The sequence below is a fragment of the Phodopus roborovskii genome, unplaced genomic scaffold (genome assembly GCF_943737965.1).
Source record: "Phodopus roborovskii unplaced genomic scaffold, PHOROB, whole genome shotgun sequence".
NCBI classification, from domain to species: domain Eukaryota; kingdom Metazoa; phylum Chordata; class Mammalia; order Rodentia; family Cricetidae; genus Phodopus; species Phodopus roborovskii.
The window spans coordinates 80,237-100,830 of record NW_026126446.1 but is presented as its reverse complement, the minus strand read 5'-3'; the positions used below and the strand labels follow the sequence as shown (position 1 = coordinate 100,830).

General features: G+C 36.0%; 1 protein-coding gene across 1 annotated transcript in view; it reads left to right on the top strand.

Annotated features, from left to right (window-relative positions):
• Ecpas (Ecm29 proteasome adaptor and scaffold) overlaps nucleotides 1-20,594 on the top strand; it is a gene marked incomplete at its 3' end in the record, with an annotated part of 129,567 nt that overhangs the window by 28,895 nt on the left and 80,078 nt on the right. The window contains 4 exon segments of the mRNA XM_051187859.1: nucleotides 9,939-10,069; nucleotides 15,908-16,024; nucleotides 17,798-17,916; nucleotides 19,308-19,457. Of these exon segments, the coding sequence (XP_051043816.1) occupies nucleotides 9,939-10,069; nucleotides 15,908-16,024; nucleotides 17,798-17,916; nucleotides 19,308-19,457 (517 nt within the window).

Genomic DNA, 20,594 nt, shown 5'->3' with positions numbered 1-20,594 from the left:
TGACCTAAAAGTATCCCATCTGTTCAGTGGTATAGGGCAGCCAGAATCTTCATTATTTTATTTTTGAAACAGGATCTCTCTACATAACCCTGGCTGTCCTGAAATTCACTATTGTAGAGCAGACTGGCCTTGAACTCACAGAGATCTGCCTACCTCTGCCTCTTCCAGTGCTGGGATTAAAGGCATGGGTCACCACACCCAACTCAAATTCTTTATTATACACTAACATAACGATAAAATAATATAATGGTACAGTGCTTCACATATTTTATATTCAAACTCAATCTTGTGTGATTCTTTGTAGAAGAGAAAAATAACCATAGAAAGGTTTAGTTCATTAAATAACATTGACATGAAAATATGTCTGTTGGTTCCATTGTATTTCCTCGGGCTTGTAAGAGAGTTATTAGTTGTGCTTTCTCAAGGTGTAGTAACTATGTAGTTTACGAATACTTTTTTAAACTTAAAGGTGCTTTCAAATTTTATATATATATATATATATATATATATATATATATATATATATTTCATAATTTTAGTGTGTTTTTTTCAATGTGTGTATATACATATACAAAATCGGGACACTTTTACAGAAACTTTCAGTTTGAAACAGAATTTTTTTTCCTATACCGTGAGTATTTGAAATTTATATGGCTATATTTTTTTTCAACCATTAGACAGTTGGTAAATGCTATGTGTGATTTGTTTAGTTCTGTAGTATGTGTTCACTAACCTTAATTGGGTCCTTTACCATTTCTTCAGTTTTGTTTCAAGCATGTTTTCTTCTCTTCTTACCCTGACAGCGGTAAGCCTTTTCCTACTATTGATACACTTCTGACTTATTCTGTGCCTTCTAAATCTTAGTACATGACATTGCCTTCAATTTTGTAGCAACTAGTAGTAGCAACCTCTCTTCACCTACTTGCCTTGAAAGGGGAGCAGCACCTTTTTTTGGCACTTTTGGGTACTTTATAGATACACTGAGGAAACTCCACTTTCGCTACAAGAACCGCTGTAACCATAGCTACTGTTGAAGCTATGGCTTTGGCTTTAGGATGCCTTTCTCTAGTCACATCTTCTACAAACAGCTTTTGTGTGTATGTGTGTGTGGTAGGGTGGGGTGGGGGGCAGTATAGGACTTGGTGATCTTTAGATAATCCTGTCTATGTTGATGGGCTTCCCACACAGATCATTAATGAGACCATTTTCACTTGTTCCTTAACAAAAAGCTTCATTGGTAGGCAGGAGTCTGTGTACTTTTAAAGTTTGTAATAGATTGTTGGAATTAGAATCTGTGTACAAACCTTTACTTCTGCTCTTTTCTGATGAAGAAGCCTATTTCTCAGTTTTTGGGGCAGTCTGAGGCATCCTTTCTATACACAACCACTCCCTTGGGTTGCAACATTTGGCTGTAGTGAAATTCATTGTCTCTGTCTTTGCCTTTGTGTCTAGCAGTCTCTCCCTCCTCTCTCGTCCCTCCTCCATTTCCTTCCCTTATTCCCCCCTCTTTCACTCTTCTTTTCCCTTTGCTTCCTTCCCCTCCTTTCTTCTTCTATTTCCTCTTATAGCTCAGGTTGACATTGAATTTCTGATTCTGCTTTCTCTTCCCGAGTGCTAGGATTACAGATGTGTAAGACCATGCTTAGTTATTAGATGTGATTGTTTTTATGTTAGATAATTTTCTAGTTCTGTAATGGTTAATGTTTATTGTCAACTTGATAGGATCTATAATCAGCTGGGAGACACATTTCTGCACATAAAGGTGGGGAGATGTCACATCCATGGGTTAGGGGCCTGAGCTGAGTAAAATTGAGAGAGTAGGGCTGAAGAAATGGCTCAGTGATTAAGAGCACATAGTGTTCTTGCAGAGAACTTAAGTTTGGAGTCTATCATTCATGATTCCAGGGAATCTGATGCCCTCTTCTGGCATCTGTAGGCAATTATTCTGTATGTGCTTGGGCATATGTAGCATACACATGGAATTTTGAAAAAGCATTGTTTTAAAGGAGAAAGTTGAATACCAGCTTTCATTACTGTTTCTTTCTTGACATGGATATAATTTGATCAACTGCATTATAGTTTGTTCCCATGTCTTTCTTGTCCTGATGGACTGTGTCCCCACACTGGCCTCCAAAATAAACTCTTCCTTCCCAAGTTAATTTTTATCATGTATTAAATCACAGCAATGAGAAAAATAACCCAAGATTTTTCTAATTCTGAATATAGTAAGGATTTGTCTTTTCCTCTTTCTGTTTTTAAGGATGATAGAGTTTGAACCTGGGTTTTGTACATAGCAAGAATATGCCTTGTCAATAAACTAAACCTGCAGCCCTCCAAATCTTTTTCCTACCCCCACCCTTAGCCTCCTTTCTTTTTTCCCCCCGCCCCACTTTCTAGACAGGATTTCACTGTGAATTCAGTTAGCCTTGAACTCTTCATCCTTTTACCTCAGCCCTTTGAGTGCTAAAGTTACATGCTTTTACCATGCTTGGTCTAAAGTGCTCTCCTCTCCACTCTCTCTGCCCTTTCTCCCTCTCTGCCCCCTTGTGTTTTGAGACTGGGTTTATCTTTGTAGCCCTGGCTGTCCTGGAACTAGCTCTATAAATCAGACTGGCCTTGAACTCACAGAGATCCCCCTGCCTCTGCCTCCAGAGTGCTGAGATTAAAGGCATGCACCCCCATCATATAAAATACTTTTATAGTTTTATAGTTTTATATGGTTGTGAGCCTAGCCTTTACTGGCTGAGCCATCTCTCCAGCCCACAAATCTACTTTGAATCACTTTTCAACCTCCCCCACCCTTTTCCCCTCATGGGCTTGGGTGGTAGCTATATGAGAGTTCTAATAATTAATTGAACTGTATGGGCTTGTGCTTTAAATCTTTTTTTAATTTCACAATGAACAAAATTTAATGACTACAGGAAAAATTTAAATTTCTTACATTCCTTCATTTGCTAAAGGAAATTTCAGATCAAAGACTTGAATATAGAAGGCAAAATCAGAAGGCATTGGCAGAAAATATAGATAAATAAATGTGTTAGGTCTCTCCAAGGTTACTTACTGCTAGGTTCAGAACTTGAGAGTCTTGGAGGACTCACTGGACTCAACAAATTCTTGTACTCCCAGGTGTATGTGTATATATACATATACATATACATACACATACACATACACATACACATACATATACATATATATTGCATCAGAACCATTGAAGGGAAAAGGTGCTATGGAATGAAGTCTGGAGGACACCATATACAAGCTTTCAAGACTCCTTTCCTGGCATTCACACAGAGGAGGTTTTAATTTCTGTCCTGATGAGTTGATGATATGTAACGTAGGTGAAATGGTGTCTAATAGGGATATTCATTAGAGACTCTGTCACATTTTTCATTTGGAGCTGGTCATATTGGCTCCCTTTGCTCAAATGTACCAAAATTCTCCAAGAAGAAACACAAGTGTTTAGCATAAAGCATATTGTTTGTAAAAACAGTTCAGCCATGGTTGAGTCATTCTTAATCTGAATGGTGAGAATGCTCTTGAACCAAGTTTCAAGATGTCAGTTAATCCGCTATGCTAATTTTTATTTTTAAAAAAGATTTACTTTATTTATGTGTATGAGTACTTTCTTGTCATGTATTCCTGAATTACAGAAGCGGGCATCAGATCCCATTAAAGATGGTTATGAGTCACCATGTGGGTGCTGGGAATTGAACCCAGGACCTTTGGAATAGTAGCCAGTGTTCTTAACCATTGAGCCATCTCCTCAGCCTGTTAATTGTTTTTCTGTATATCATATTTTTTTTTTAAAAAAAATAATGGCATGATAAAAACATTCTAAGCATGACGAGAAGAAAATTAAAAGGCATAAAGTGAAGTAATGATAAATTGGACTATTTAAAAATAGATCTGGAAAAAAAGGTTCTATGGAGGATCAGAAGAGAAACTGGGAAAAAAATTACCATATGGGGGAAAAGTGGTAATTACTTGCCAGATATGTAAAAGCTCTTGTAAGAGCAAACAAGATGGCATAGTAAATAAAATTGCTGTGCAGTAAGCCTCTGTTCAAGTCTGATGATAGAAAGTTTGATCTCAGGACCTACTAAAGGTGGAAGGAGAGAATTGACTCCACAAATTGTTCTCTGACCTCAATGCTTGCACTGTGGCACTCATATGCGTTCTTCTTATCTTACCTTGTTATCTTACCACCCTCTTCCCCTCTCCTCTACTCACTCTCTTACTCACACACACTAATAATAATAATATAAAAAATTCTAAAACTTTTTACAGTTCATATGGATATGCTTGCATGTCTATAATTCCTATAGTTAGGAAGCTGAGATTGGATGATTGCAATTTTGCTGTTTGCTTAGGGCATATTGTGAGTTTTGGTTTACATATCTTAGGTGCTATCTTTGTAAAATCTATAAGGTTCTGAGATAACATCACTCTAAAAGTCTAAAATAATAGATTTATGTTAATTAAGAGGGAAAGTAGGCCAGTTGTGGTGGCTCACAGCTGTAGGGAGACCCTGTTTCCAAATAAAACAAAACTACACATACAAGAAAGGCAAAGTATGAATTAATATATGTTATGTTCCAGTTTTGAGGTTATGTAATACTACTATGTGAGTGAAAAAAAAACAGCAGTTAAAATACATTTCCTGTGTTTAGACTGGGGAGATGTGAACCATCAGTGAAATGCTTGCTGCACACACACGAAGGTCTGACATAGATTCCCCCCAGCACCTACATAAAAGCCAGAGAGTGGTATGTAGCTGTAATCATAATGCTGGGCCAACACAGGAGGATCTCTGGGGTTTGCTGATCAGCTCGTTTAGCTGAATTTGGTGAGCTTCAGATTCAGTGAGAGGCTTTGTCTCAAAAAATGAAATGGAGAACAGTGGAGGAAGCTATCATCGACCTCTAGCCTCCACACATATGTGAGCCTGCATGTGCGTCCAACTCTCTCTCTCTCACCCCCCCCTCTCTCACTGAATCACTTACTTTTCCTATTCCTAATAAAGTGCCTAACAAATGCAACTTAATGAAGGAAGAAGGCACACAGGACTTGGAGGGAGCTGGTAACTGCATCTACAGTTGGGAAGCAGAAGTAAATGTCTTATATTTACCTCACTTTGGTTTTATTTTTGTTTTTGTTTTTTGTTTTTTTTTTTTAAATGTGGGACCTCATCCATGGAATGGTAGCACTTGTATTCAGGGTGAGTCTTTTAACCTGCTGAATTTAGAATTTAGAAGGTCTTTTATTGACTTGCCCAGACTTTTTTTCTCTCAGGTGATTCTAGGTGGTATCAAGTTGACAATATTAGTCAGCTCTTTTTCACCTCCCCACATTTAAGTGATTATTTAAAGGAAATAGTAAGTCTCATAAATAAAACAATGTGAGTTTGAATAGAAAAATAAGAAAATTGTGAGAAAAAAATGGACCTGGTTCTTGTCTCAAATTCTGTTCATCACCTATTAGAATTTACTTCATGATTTGGAGAATAATAGTTCCTATAGCTAACAGCTTAAGAAAGATGGATGTGAGATTTAGATTCCCTTTGAATCTTCAGAACACAGTGATCTTAATCTCTTCTTGGGTTTGAAAGGGTCCTTTTGAGATATTTATCTATTTTTGTTTTGATAATGTTACTTAATATTATAATGAAAAGAAATTGCTTTCATTTTCTTTTTCACTCTTGGAGACAGAGCCTCATGTATCCTAGGCTAGCCTTGAACTTGTTATGTAGTCAAGGATGCCCTTGAAATTAAAGTCCTCTTGCTGACATCTCCTATGTACCACCATGTTTGGTTTAATATGGTACTAAGCTTTCTACTTGTGGATCCACACCGACCCAGCCCAATATTTCTATTGTTCCTGACAGCTGGAAGTCTATAATTGAGAGTTTTTCAAATGTTGAGGTTTTCTTCTTTTTTTTCTTTTTTTCCTGTTATACCATGTGGATGGATAAAAGCTCAAGAGAAGGCATAATCTTAGGAAGAAAAATACCTCCATGTTTTCCCTTTTGTGCAGGTTCTAGCTGTGTGTGTGTGTGTGTGTGTGTGTGTGTGTAGGTAGGTAGGTTTGTATTCATCATATCAGGTGTATGGAGGTCAAAAGACAAAACGACAACTTGCAGGTATTATCTCCATTCACTTTGTGATCCTGGGAAGTAAACACCTTCCTTTATCCACTGAGCCATCTCTCTGTATCCCACTCTTCTCTTTAAGACAGATTCTTGCTATATAGGGTAGGGTGGCCTTGAACTTTTTAGCTCCCTGAGCCTTCAGTGTGCTAGGATTGTAGGAGTGTGTTAACCACATCCAGCTTGATTATCTTTTACTTAAAAAGTAAAAGTAAATAGTGTTTCTAAAAGATGACCTGATGAGTTACACATTGATCCCTCTCCACTGAATGTGGAAGGCTCTAACTCTGCCTGCTTCAGAAGTATCCTTGTATGATGTTTGGGGCTCTTTATATTATCACTTCCCATTACAAATGACTAGAATATATTCCTTTCTTTTTTGTTTTTTTTTTAAACTGTGGCATGGAGATTATATGTTAATTTGTTGTGAAAGTTTAACTCTTTGTAGAATAGTGTTCTTGTGATTTGTCTTTATTGTTTAAGAGCTGGAATGTGCTGAAGAATATGCTCTTTACATGGAATTTTTACAGATGCTGTGGTTGAATTTACCATTCCTAAGAATCTCTTTTACAGCCAGTCGGTGGTGGTGTACACTGTTAGTCCCAGCACTCAGGAGACAGACAGGTGGATCTCTGAGTTTCAGGTCAGCCTGGTCTACAGAGTGAGTTCCAGGACAACCAAGGCTATACAAAGTTCTTTTTCACAACATTTATTAAATAGAATCATTTGATCTAGTACTGTGAGAGTTTACTTGCATAATTTTGATTCTTTGTTCTGTTTTTCCTTTATTATTGATTTCTTAAACTAAACTTGAACTTTACTTGAATTTTACTGGCTTTTAAAAAATGTCCCTCTTTTGTTCTCCCATGATCCTGTTCAAGCCTGCATTTAGTTGTTATGTAATAACCCTAGCATCCCTGGGGCAGTATCTTAGTCTGTCCCCCCTCCCCCATGTATTGAGAAATACTGACCAGCCTATGGACTATCTTGTAGTTTGCGTTTTCTGTTGTTTCACCACAAATGGACTAGGATGATGGGTTTTGGAATGAATACAAGAGTTCTAAAATGTCTTTCTTGTTATATCCCATCATGCATACATTACTTGATGTCACTGCTGATGTAAACTGTACTTACTTGGGGGTGAATATCTTCCATTGTAAAGGTAATTCCTTTTGTACTTTCTAAGTAGTAACTATACCAGGGTACCCTGAAAAGAGAATGGGGGGAGGGAATGAAGCAATGAAGCTATACCTCCCTTTAGGAACATACTACATATAAAATTTTGTTCTTCCATAAGAAAGATTAACCTTTCTTTTTCTTTAGTTTCTTTAATAATTTATTGACATCAATATAGATATTTCTAGTTTGGCTTTTAATCCAACACTATGCTATTTATTGTGTTCTGTTATTAATCTAGTAGGAGTTCTTTCAGGTTAATTTCTATACCTTTTTGACATTTTCATGTCATCTCTAATCTGTAAGATGTTTTAGACTTACCTTTCAGGTAAAATTGTTTTCCTGTATTAAGCTCTAGAATTAGTTATTTTCCCAAAAAGTTTGTTCCCTTTTTTATTACATAATGGTATTTAAAAACAAGATTCATGTAGATATAGGGTTTGCATGTTGCTACTAGGGTGTTGCTTCTTGTTTTTTTAGGACTTGACTTCCTTCACAGAATATTTGAGGTAAACAAAAAACTAATCTTAGTATCTGTTCTAGTACTTGACTAATTATCAGTGGGTAGTGTGAGCTTCATTTATATAACTCTGACACCTGTCGATTGGCTAATATTCTACTTACTGTTTGTAGCACAAATTCTAGTTGGTCTTAATAATAAAAGCTCAGAGACAGATTTGGGGCTAAAGCTGAATAGCAGAGAAGCAAAGTGGCCAGCTACTAGAGAGTTCTTACCTCTATCAAGACTCAGACCAATGGGGGTGGCGATCCTGTCCTCAGAGTGACTGCAGACTGCAATGCTCTCCACCAAACCTCAGACTGTTCCCTTAGACTACACTGAACTCCTGCCTTGTATTCTCTCTAGTGTTAGTATTAACGGTGTGAGCTCTGTTTCTCTTTTAGACTGATAAAATTTCCTGTAGCCCAGGATGCCCTTGAACAAACTCGCTGAGATCCATCTGCCTCTGTCACCGAAGTCCTGGGATTAAAGGTGTGGCCACAACTGCCTGTCCTGTATGGCTAACCAATAGCTTAGGTGTGTGGCCAACTAGTGGCTTAGTGTGTGTGTTTGTGTTTGTGTTTGTGTTTGTGTGTGTGTGTGTGTGTGTGTGTGTGTGTGTGTGTGTGTGTGTGTGATTAACTAACTAATGGCTTAGATCTGCATTATGATCTTCAGGCAAGCTTTATTTGTTAGATTAAAAATAAAACATCACTAAACTATTTGAAGTAAACTTCAGTAACTATAGTAGTTCACCTGAACACTTTTTTGTTTTTATCACTACATAGTGAAGACTTTTAAAAATATATTCTTAAATTGAAACATAGTTGGTATGATGCCCAGATCAAGATATAAAACGTTTCCAGCTCATTGCCACTGATATTTTTTTTTTACAAGTAGTGTGTGTGTGTGTGTGTGTGTGTGTGTGTGTGTGTGTGTCTGTATGTCTGTCTGTCTAGGTGCAGATAGGTGTCCTCATACACAGGAAAGCCAGAGGAGGTTTTGAATTTCTTGCTCTATTATTCTACACCTTATTTACCTGAGGCAAAGTTATTCATGCTTACTAAACTTGGAGTTGGGCTGGTGTGTAAAATCCTCATGTGTCTGCCTAGTCACAGTGCTAGAGTTATAGGTATGCATGTGGCTATATCCAGGTTGTTTTTCTTTTTTTTAACCTGAGTTCTGGTTATTTGAACTCAGCTCTTTGTGTTTGCATAGCAAGAGCTTTTACTTGCTGAGCCATGCCCATCTTGCTTTTTGAGACAGTATCTTGCTATGCAGAACAGGATGGCTTTAAACTTAGAGTGATCTTCCTGCCTCAGCCTTTTAAATGATGGGATTACAGTCATGCATCATTGTGCTTAGTGCTCTGACAGCACTATTTTTTCCCTCAGTGCTAAGGGTCTGGCCTCATAAATGCCCAGTACCTAAAAAGTTGACAGTAACTATCAGCTAGATATTTGGCATTTGTTTGAGTTCCATCTCCATCACCTTCCCCTCTGTCTTATAGTACACTGCCAAAGATACATGACTTGTTCAGTAATTACAGTCTACATTTTCCTGAACACACCTCCATGGTCTTTTCCAACATTGTTCTCACTGTAGCTTTCCTTTGGGAAACTTGTCTCTGATTTTCTAATTCAGCCACAACACAGTAGTGGTCAGTGATTCTGTCTTTGGAGAAACCTCATCAGTTAGGTGTTCCTGACATCTAGTTAAAGGTCTTATATCGTGTTCTGTTAGCCAGGGCTAGAAGAGTCTTAAAACAACAAACAAGCAAACAAAAAAACTTGTATCTTTTCTTAATAACCAAGTCTTTCAGAAAGACCAAGTAACTTTGTATGTAGGAAGGGATTTCATTACTTTTGGCTGCTCTCCTCTCTAGAGATTAAATATTAAAAAAGTTTTAAGGCAGCATGCAATTAGCTATTACATGATTAGCTATTACAGTTTTTAAAGTGGTACTTGGTTGTGTCAGAGTCATTAGTCTTTGGGGGCTAGTCTGATTGAAGTTTTTGAAGGGTCTTTAATACAGAAAATAGGATTATATTATAAAAATAGGCTTGGCTGTGTTTGGTTTGTCAAGTTCTCTTTTGTTTTATTTTTATATTATAGATCAGCTCGAACGGGTCTTTTTACGACTTGGCCATGCTGAAACAGATGAACAGTTACAAAATATTATATCTAAATTCCTTCCTCCTGTTTTGCTCAAGCTGTCCAGTACCCAAGAAGGAGTACGGAAAAAGGTAAGCATGTTGGGGGCCACTTGGGGGAATAAATGGTGAATAAATATCAAGAAGTGAGTTTTTTTTTTTTTTTTTAAATTCCTGTTGAAATGTAGGTTCGTGATCCTAATTAACTCTTCCCAAATGTATGATAAGTCTGAAATATAGCTTTCATGATGGAAAAGCTTAACAGCCTGCATTACCCATTGTGTGTTTGTTACCAGTGCCAGGTGATTTAATCAAGATAATTATCTGGAGTGATCTAAAACTGAATATGAAAGCCAGTGTAGAAAGGGGAAATGTTCTTTAATCCGTGGTTCGTGGTGAATATATCTTTAAATAAAGGTTATAAAGGTAAGCAAATATGTTTTTGAAAACAGACTATTTTTATATAGCTTACACTTTATGTCCTATAAAATACTATTTCAAAAAGGTATATAACTATAATATCACTATTTTGTTTTTAAATTGTTCTATATGAACACTTTCCCCTTTGATTTGTAGCATAGTTATTTTTCCAGTATATTTGTGATAGACCTTCTGGACTTTGAGCTGTCATCAGGTCTCACCTCTTGGGTTATTATAATTGATTGACATTGATTTAAATGTCTGTGCTAAGAGGCCTGATTTGAGTTCAGTGGGAAGAGTATCTCCTAGAATGTCTATTTTGTTTGTTGCAGGAAAGGATGGACAGTCTTGCCATGTATTTGTTAATTCTGTCCTTCTGTTGTTGAGGTAGACTCTGTTTGGGTATGTCATTCTATTTAAAATTGTTCAGTGGACTTTTCTTGCTCTCAGGATATAAAAGACCTTTTACAAATTGATGACTATTTACTTAGTGTTACTAGTCTGGCTGTTTACTGGAGGTTTTCTATATGCCTGTGGTACATGCTGTATTTCTCTGTTGCTGACACAAAATACCTAACAAAAGCTGCTTAAGGAGGGAAGAATTTCTTTTGGCTCACAGTTTAAGAAAGGGTGAAGGCAATTGGTCATATTATATTCATTCAATAAGCAGAGAATGGATGGGAAGTGAAGCCTGGCTATAAAACCAGAATTTCTCCTTACCAGTGACTAACTTACTCTAGTGAGATTTTATGTCCTAAAAAGGTTTTACCTTTCAAAATAGCACCAACAGATGGGTACTAACTAATAAAATACATGGGCTTGGGGGAGGGACACATTTTACATTTGTTAAGGGTGAAAAAAAAAGGAATAGATGGAAAAACACATGGAGACTTGGTTATGACTGAGTTGGATAGATAGGAGGCTTTTTGGTAAGCAAGAAGATTCACCAGGTTAAGAGATGGTAGATTCTTAACTGGGACTGAATGTGATGCCCTTGGTGAACTAAAGAAGGCCACAGAGATTCTCTCAGTGGATGAGGATGAGTGATAGGAGACAGGCTGTAGAGCATTGATTTGAAAGGGTGGTAGTGATATATCTTTACTTAACTGTTGAAGCTATTTGGACTGGAAGCTGAAAGTAGAGTTCAGGAAGTGGCCAAAGAATCATTGTGTTAGTTTAGGCTGAATATTTTTAGTAGATTAAAAACAAACAAACAAACTTGTTTATTTAAGGTACTTTATTTATATATTTATTTATTTTTGTAGAAAACCATCCATCTCTGTTTTGTGTATAATTCTTTTCTGTTGTACAATCCTATTATCCTTCCAAATGGAGAAATGTCATTCTTGTTTTCTAGGGTTCTTTTTTTTTTTTTTAATGTTTTTGTGTATATGTACATGTATGTGCATGTGACTGTACACATGTAAAAACTAGAGATTCATGTTGGATAGGTTTCCCAGTTGCATTCCGCCTTTTAAATATGTTTATAAGATTTTTAAAATTTTTATTTTGTCCGCATGGATGTTTAGCCTGCATGAATATCTCTTTACCACATGGATGTCTGGTGCCCACTGAGGCCAGAAGGAGGGCTATCAGATTGTTGTGAGCCACTATATGGGTGCTGGAAATGGAATCTGGGTCCTCTGAAAGAGCAGCCAGTCAGTCCTCTTACTCCCTGTGCCATCTTCTCAGCCTCTCCACTTTTTCCTTGAGACATGATCTCTTATTACACCTGGGCCCCACTGATTTGGCTAGATTGGTTGGCCATTAGCTCCATTTCCCCAGTGCAGGTATATGCATCATGTCCAGCTGTTTTTCTTTTTTTAGAACATGCATTTTGACTGTCTGGGTGCTAGTGCACGCCATTAATCCCAGCACTCAGGAGGCAGAGGTGGGTGGAGGAATATCTGTGAGTTCGAGGTCAGCTTGGTCTACAGAACTAGTTCTAGAACAGCCAAGTCTGTTAACCCTGTCCTGAAAAACCAAAATCCTAAAAAATGTAGATTCTGTTGGATTGAACTTCGACCTGCACAGCAAGTCTTCTCAGCTCTTAGCTCTCTAGTTTTGTTGTTCACTATTACCAAAATTATGCTGTGTGTTTGCTTGCTTATTTATTTACTTGCTTGTTTATTTGTGCAGTCCTCTAATCCAGTGCTTTTTACATACTTGACAATTAATATATCCAGTGCTTTCTACATACTTGACAATTAATATATCACTGAGCCATACCTCTAGCTTAGGCTTAATTTTTCTCAGGTCTGAGTTGTTTTAAAAGGCAAACTGGTACTTAGATTTATTTTCCTCTTGTTAATTGTATTATTTCTATTTTATTCAAATTATGTTTCTTTTTATCATAAGATTTTTTTACTTGTATGATAGTGTAATAATGATTATTATGTGTTGAGAAAAGAGCTAGGTTTACAAGATAATAGGAAGCAGTTCTTTCCCACATTTTACAGATGAAGCTATATTTAGAATGATTAATGAACTTTATCTTTATTTGCTTATATGTTTATTTATTTGTTTAGGTAGAATCCCACTAGCCCTCGCTGGCCTGAAACTCTAGACCAGGATGGCCTTGAACTCACATACCTGTCTGCTTCAGCCTGTGTGCTAGGATTTAAGGCATGCTCCACTATTCCTGAGAATTAATGAATTTTTAAAAGACCAAATAATGAATTGTTGAACCAGGATTTAAAGTTTTAAATACAAACTTTGTCACCAAATAAATTTTTTCATTGTGTTTCAAGAATGCTCAAAACGTATAAAAAGACAATAGGAAGTTGTCTTTCCTATTAAAGTTATATCTTATAATTACACTGGTATGCAGTGTTTGCTTTTATTTTTGACTTAGCTACTAATAAAAACTTTTTTTTTTACGTTTTGAAGTATTTTCCTTGTTGTACTTCATTCTGGACTGAAACCTGAGTAAATTTTTCTTTGGTTGTGCTTTGGATGGCTACCACCTAGGCTTTTTGTGCATGAAGAGCATGTGTTCTACTACCAAGTTACATCTGCAGTCCTAAAGTAGATTCTGTGCTCTGAGAAAAGTCCTTCATAAGAATAAAAAAAAAATGTTTGTGGAATGTAGAGCTCAGTATGTCCTGAGGCTGTTTGCTGTTACCACTGTAAAGTTATGTCTTGAGAATCTGTCTTCTAGATTTGTATATTGATAGTCATGGATTGTAATTTTCTACAGTTGCAGTTTTCTTGTTAGTTTAATATTTTGGCTTGATGCATTTTGATGTACAGATTTAATATTTTATTGATTATAGTATTATATATATACATACATATATGTGTATTGTATACATATTGGCAAAGTGACTTGCTGTTAAGCAAACTTGAGAACTTCTGGGAGAAAGGAAATGATCCTTAAGCCTGGTGCCACTCTTTGACATAACTTTTCATGTAATCTTGTTGCTTGCCTTTGAAGTATTATCATTTGAGTCCTACAAATGGGAATAATGATCCTGAAATTAATAGTAATAGCCAAAATTATTGTACAGCGTCTCATCAATTCTGTGAGGTATAGGTGCTCTAATTATTCCTATTTTATAGTTGAAAAAATTGGAACTCAGGTAAGTAATTGCTTTATATCACATGACTAACAATGTACTTTATAAATAAGGACTTAATAGATGAGTAATTTCAAAATTAAGCTGGTTTCTGCCAGGCACTGCTTCTGTGTAATGGCTACATGAGTTAAGTTGTTTTTTGTTTTTTGTTTTTTTTTTTTTTTTTTTTTTTTTTTTTTACTGTTTTTATGAGAGTAAATTTAGTTCATCCAAAGTCAGTCAAGTAAATAGGGGTTAAAAATGACTCTGAAGGCAGTAATAGAACTTTCTTGTGTTAATTTTGACTTTTAGACAGTGGGTTCTTGATAAGAATCTGCTTTCGTAGTATGTAGTCATGTACTGTTAAGCCTTGTAAATTATAGAACCAATGTAATAATAATTGGCATTTGAATAGTATTGTTAATAAAATGTATAGATACTGAGCACAAATTCAAATGCAGTTTTCTTAACTATATAAAATAAGACTTATGAAAGATTTATTTTTAAATAGAACTCATATCATAGTTTCATTTCCCTCCCTCCTTTTCTCTCTGTTTTTCCCTCCCTCCCTCCTTTTCTCTCTGTCCCTCCCTCCCTCCCTCCCTCCCTCCCTCCCTCCCTCCCTCCCTCCCTCCCTCCCTCCCTCCCTCTCTTCTTTTCTTTGTGTAGCCCTGACTGCTGTCTGCCCTGGAACTAGCTCTATAGACCAGGTTGTCCTTGAACTCACAGATATCCACCTGCCTCTGCCCCCGAAGTGCTGGGATTAAAGGTTTGTGCCACCACCTTCCAGTCTTTTATTTTCTTTTATGCTGGTGACTGAGTCCAGGACCTTGTGCAACCACTCTTTCCCTTTTCTTTTTGAGCTGTCTCTAGGCAGTGTAAAATTTTATACTTGAACTTTCTAACCAGAATGTATTGTACTTTTTGTTTGTTGACTTTAACTTTGGAATTTTTGAATCCTTATCATCAATTTCATAATGTATGTTTGACTTAAATATAAAATAGATTAGAGTTTGTGGATAAATTGGGTGAAAGATAATTAAAAAGTTTGTATTTTTTGTACTAATTAAAGTGCATTTCTTAATTTTAAGGAAAATGAGGGTTACTTAGAAGAATTCTGTTATAGTTAACTTTTTTTTTTGTTCAGAATTACTAGAATAGCACAAAGTTATGTCTGGCCGTATCCGATATTAGCAATTCTGTGGAACAACTTGAGGCCTCATGTACTACTGGCAGGAGTATAAATTACCATCATCATTTTTGAAACTACTTAGAAATAGCTGCTTAAACTGGGCATGCACATAACCTCATGACCAAACACTTCTAGTCTTGGATTCATATCCAACAAAAATAATCACATATGTCTTTCAACTGGCTTGTCTAAATATATTCATATCAGCACTATACTTAGTCACCTAAACTGTGGTTTCCACTAATGAGCTGTGAGGCTTTAGTGAATATTTAAGAATAATATATCATAGATTCAGCCCTCCAGAATAGTTAAAATGTTCAGTCTTTCTTAGGTGAGGTTAAAAAAAAAAAAGTTGAGTTTCTTCTCTCTAGTACATAATATATTGGAGTAAGACTGAGGCCATTTATCATAAACTTGCATATTTCCCCCTTCTTTCCAAAGGAATTGTTGATATGTTAATTTCTACTTTTATTCCTTTTCCACTAATAGGGAAAGAGGAAGGTTTATTTTTACTTTAATTTTATTATTATTATTATTATTATTATTTTTTTTTTTTTTCTTTTAAGACAGGTTTCTCTGCATAGCCCTGTCCTAGAATTCACTCTGTAGACCAGGCTGGTCTTGAACTCAGAGATCTTTCTGCTTCTGCTTCCCAACTACTCGGATTAAAGTAGCTACTTTTTACTAAAGTAAGGAATGTGTAAGAAATTAATTTATTTTTAAGATATAATTGCTAACTTCAGTTCTTCTGTCTTTGCTTAGGTAATGGAACTGTTGGTCCATCTGAACAAACGTATAAAAAGCCGACCCAAAATACAACTCCCAGTAGAGACACTATTGGTTCAGTACCAGGACCCTGCAGCAGTTTCCTTTGTCACAGTAAGAGTTATTTTGTTTTTTGTTTTTTTTTTTTTTTTTTTACTTATATTAAGTCTTCTTAATGTTTATTGATATCATCAATGTATATTGGTAAGCTTAGAATTTCATTCTTAGACTATACGTAACAGAAACATTTTTTTCTTTAAATATACTGTTTTTTCACAGAATACTGATTCATAGGTAATGCTGCTTCAAAGAAAATTATAGGAATATGGTAATGTGAATTTATATTGAGTAAAGAAATGTTGGAGAAATGACTGTCAGGCATTTAATCATAGACCCTGAACAAGTTAATCCATTGAAATTAAGAGGAGAAGAGGGGTTATCAGATGTTGGAAAAAGGTTAATTACTAGGTTCAAAGTTAGAGAGCAGGAACTTCTGCTGTACTGTTGCCCAGTTAATGTGAATTTAGGTAACAAGCTGATACTTTGTATTAAACAGCTAGAGGTTCCCATTGTGGTGGTGGGACCTGCAGTCACATTGACTTGTTAAGTAGAGACAGGAGTATTGCTTGAGCTCAGAAATTCAAGGCTAGCCTGAGCAACATAATGGGATGTTCTTGAAAACAAGCACAGGAACAACAAAACAACTTGCAGAAATCTAGGGGGAAAAAGGCTTTTCAAGGTTTTGCCTTAATGAAATGATAGATATTTAAGGATATGTTTAACCTAATGGAAACATTATATAATATATACATATATTAAAATGTAACATGGTACTCTGTAATATGTGTAATTAAAAAAATTATGGTAGTGGGGATTAAACCCAGGGCCATTTGCATGTACGTAAGGCAAGTATGGTGCTGAGCTATATCCTCAGTCCAATGTGTTTATGTAAATAACAGTAATTTGATTTTTAGTATATGAGACAAATCTGAATAAAGAGAAGGGTTACAGCACATAGGCATTATAAAGCAATACTGTTTGTTGTGTGTATTCAAAAGATACTCTTTTCTGTAGTGGAGTAAACCTGAGACTGGCAAGTATTCTTCTTCATTCCATTTCATAAAACAAAATGTAAGAAATGTTGATGTTATATGAAGACAGTATTTTTCTTGGTTCTTGTGATTTTTAATGATGGGGCAATGTTTGCTAAATTGCTTTATCAGGAGTCACAAAACTGTTGGATGTGTTGTGGCTAATTTTGGCATACAGTTCCATGCAGATTATATCTTTCTGTTAAGCCAATATAAATATTGAGGCCCAATAACTGTGCCAAATAGAAGGCCTTACTTATGAAGCCTGTTCATTTTTGTGATGAATCCTTCAGATAAGCAGCTCTATCTTATGTGTAAATATGGATTTTGTCATGGATTTGCTACAGTTGTGCATTTTGCATGGGTTATAGAGCTGCTGATAACATGTGCAGCACTCAGCTTCTTTGGCTCATGTGTCATCCATTGCAGAGTTGCCACTGAAGTGAGGAACTGTAGTTTCAGTCACTGAGCATTTGGGAAATGGAAAACTGGGGTTTGTTAGTATGTGTGTACGATTAATACAGCAATTTGGGAGATGTGATGATAATGTAGATTTAGTTGAATTCTTCTTCTAATTAATAGTAATTGCGCACATGACTACTTTAGGTTAACTATAAAAAGCCTACTTTAAAACAGTTTGAATAAGTAGTGCTTGGATTCTTCCCCTAATACATAGTATTTTGATTAAGCTGTAATGAACCTTTGGAGAGGATGATTCTTGTGATGTTTTTTGTTATACATTCTTGTAATCATATTTTTTCTTTCATGCTCACTTGCTTTTCTCTTACTGCATTAGAATTTCACTATAATTTATGTTAAGATGGGCTATCCTCGCCTGCCAGTGGAAAAACAATGTGAATTGGCCCCTACACTTCTTACTGCCATGGAAGGGAAGCCTCAGCCACAGCAGGATAGGTATGACTTCCTCATTTACCTGTTTCCTATCTGCAAGAGTCAGCAACTAACTTTCTTTCAAATATAGGTCATTTGCTTTCAAAGACTTGAGCTCATTTAGCTGAAAGATAGTTGAATTTTCTGTTACTATTTTACTAATAGCATTATGAAAGTTCCTGATGTAAACATTGAAAAATGTCTATGACTAATGACACTTTTCTAAATCTAACTAACTGCTTCAGTTTTGGTCATTTGTTTTTAAGTGGTTAATTTATGTGATGTTAAAAAAATCTTTTTCATTGAGTTTGGAGAGATGGCTCAGTGCTGGAGATCACTGGCTGCTCTTTCAGAGAACCCACATGGTGGCTCACAGCCATTTGTTAATTCAGTTCTAGAGGATCCAGCACCGTTTTCTGGCCTCTGGACATTAGGTTATCCTTGTGGTGTACAGACATACATGTAGACGAAATATCATGCTTGTATTAAATAATTAAAATGAACGTTTTAATCAAAACATTTCTGTCTGAAGGATAAATATTTCTCAGCAATTTTTGGAGGCAATAGATTATTATTAATATAATATGTTAATATAGACTTTGGAAAAGTGGAATGACTTAGATGTGGGCTTAGTGGAAAGATCTGTATCTCAGACCTGTCAAGGAGAAAGATGTTTCCAGTTTGATTTACTTACTAATGGATTGATCAATTTATTGATAATGGTGTTGGGGATCAAATCTAGGGCTTCACAAACTCAGAGCAAATGACTATAGGTGTTTACAAGGAAAATTAATTGCAATTAAATTTTTATTGAAAGGATATATGGAACTTTTATCTGAAATTTAATATAAAGCACCTTTTGGTAACATCAAAGCTATTATATATATATATTTCCCAGATTTTTAAAGTAATGAACAGCATTGGCTAAATGCCAATTATCACTTAATATTTTGAGTTTTTTTTTTGTTTGTTTTTAAACAGGGTTTCTCTGTGTAGTCCTGGCTGTCCAGAGCTTGCTCTGTAGGTCAGGCTGACCTTTAACTCAGAAATCCACCTGCCTTTGCCTCCTGAGTACTGGGATTAAAGGCATGCACCTCCATGCCCAGCTTACTACTTGGAAATTTTTAATTTTTTTTTTGAGACAGGATCTCTCTTGCCCTGACTGTCCTGGAACTCGCTTTGTAGACCAGGCTGGTCAGAATCATAGAGATCTGCTTGTCTCTGCCTTTCGGGTGCTGAAATTAGGAAATCAAGACTTCTACCTAAATTAGGATATTGTACATAATTGGTACCAAAAATGAATAGCTCCTGATATAATCGACAACTTTTATTAATTGTTCTTTTTTCTATCTGCCATTTGCATGTATTAAAATTGATTTATTAAGAAGCTTCAATAAATATAATTTTTCTTTCAGCTTAATGCATCTTTTAATACCAACCCTTTTTCACATGAAATATCCAGCTGAGTCATCAAAATCAGCTTCTCCTTTTAATCTTGCTGAGAAACCAAAGACTGTGCAGCTGCTTTTGGACTTTATGCTAGATGTCCTTCTGATGCCTTATGGGTGAGTTAAAAAAGACAAATGAAACCAAGCAATGTTATTTTTTATTGAGTTTACTACATGGGAATTTGGAGCTATTTTAAATGATTTAGCTCACTTGTGAATGGATGCATTTCTGAGGATTTGCATCAGTCTTAGATGCTAAGGTCTAGCTCCTACATATTGACTGTGTAGATGTTGAACTGCTGTTGTGATTTCAGACTTCACCTGTCCCAGGATGAAATGAATGTTGTGTTGTGTCTTCTAGCATCTTGTACCCTTTGGAAATCACACCCTGCTTTTCTTTTTATAGTTTCCTTTCTCCTTGATGTCCTGAAATCTCTTTGCACTGCTGCCATTTAGTTTTGGACCTATGTAACTCTTGCCTACAATTTTGTTCTCACCTCTTTGTTGTTGTTGTTTGTTTGTTTTTCCCCCTAGACAGGGTCTCTATGTAGCTTCAGAGCCTGTTCTGGAACTCAGTCTGTAGACCAGGGTGGTCTTGAACTCACAGAGATTCACCTGCATCTCCCTCCTGAAATTAAAGGTGTGTACCACCACTGCCCGGCCACCTCTTTGTTTTTTATCTCAGTTTTTTAGTTAGTATACAGAATAGGGGGCTTCACTATGACTGCTTAGTTATCCCTATCATGTCTTCAAACTTCTCTACAATGCTGTAGAACTACCTGATTTCTAGCATAAATCTTAATGCACATTTTACAAGTGTTTTCTCAGAAGCCAGTCATTATATGCATTTAGGTGGCTCATACTCCCCTCCAAATATTTGTCATCTTATTCTTTAAGGCATTTTAGTTAGTTCTCGCTTTAGGATATTTTTCCACAGAAAAACTGACAACAGAGTCACTTTAGAAAATATTTCTTACTGTCTTGATGTCAACTCTGTGTCTCTGACGTTTCTTATCCTATGTAGATATATTTGCTCTATTTTCTGTGTTCTCATACCCCCAAGAACCACCTGCATTCTACAATGTGTTTTTTATCACATTGTTGACATCTTCATCTTTCTTAATAGATTGTCAGTCCCTTCCAGTCAAGATGTGTTCTTTTCAAATTAATTTTTATTTAAATTAAAAACTTATTTTACACACCAATCACAGTTCCCTCTCCCTGCTGTCCTCCCATTGCCCCCTACCAACTCCC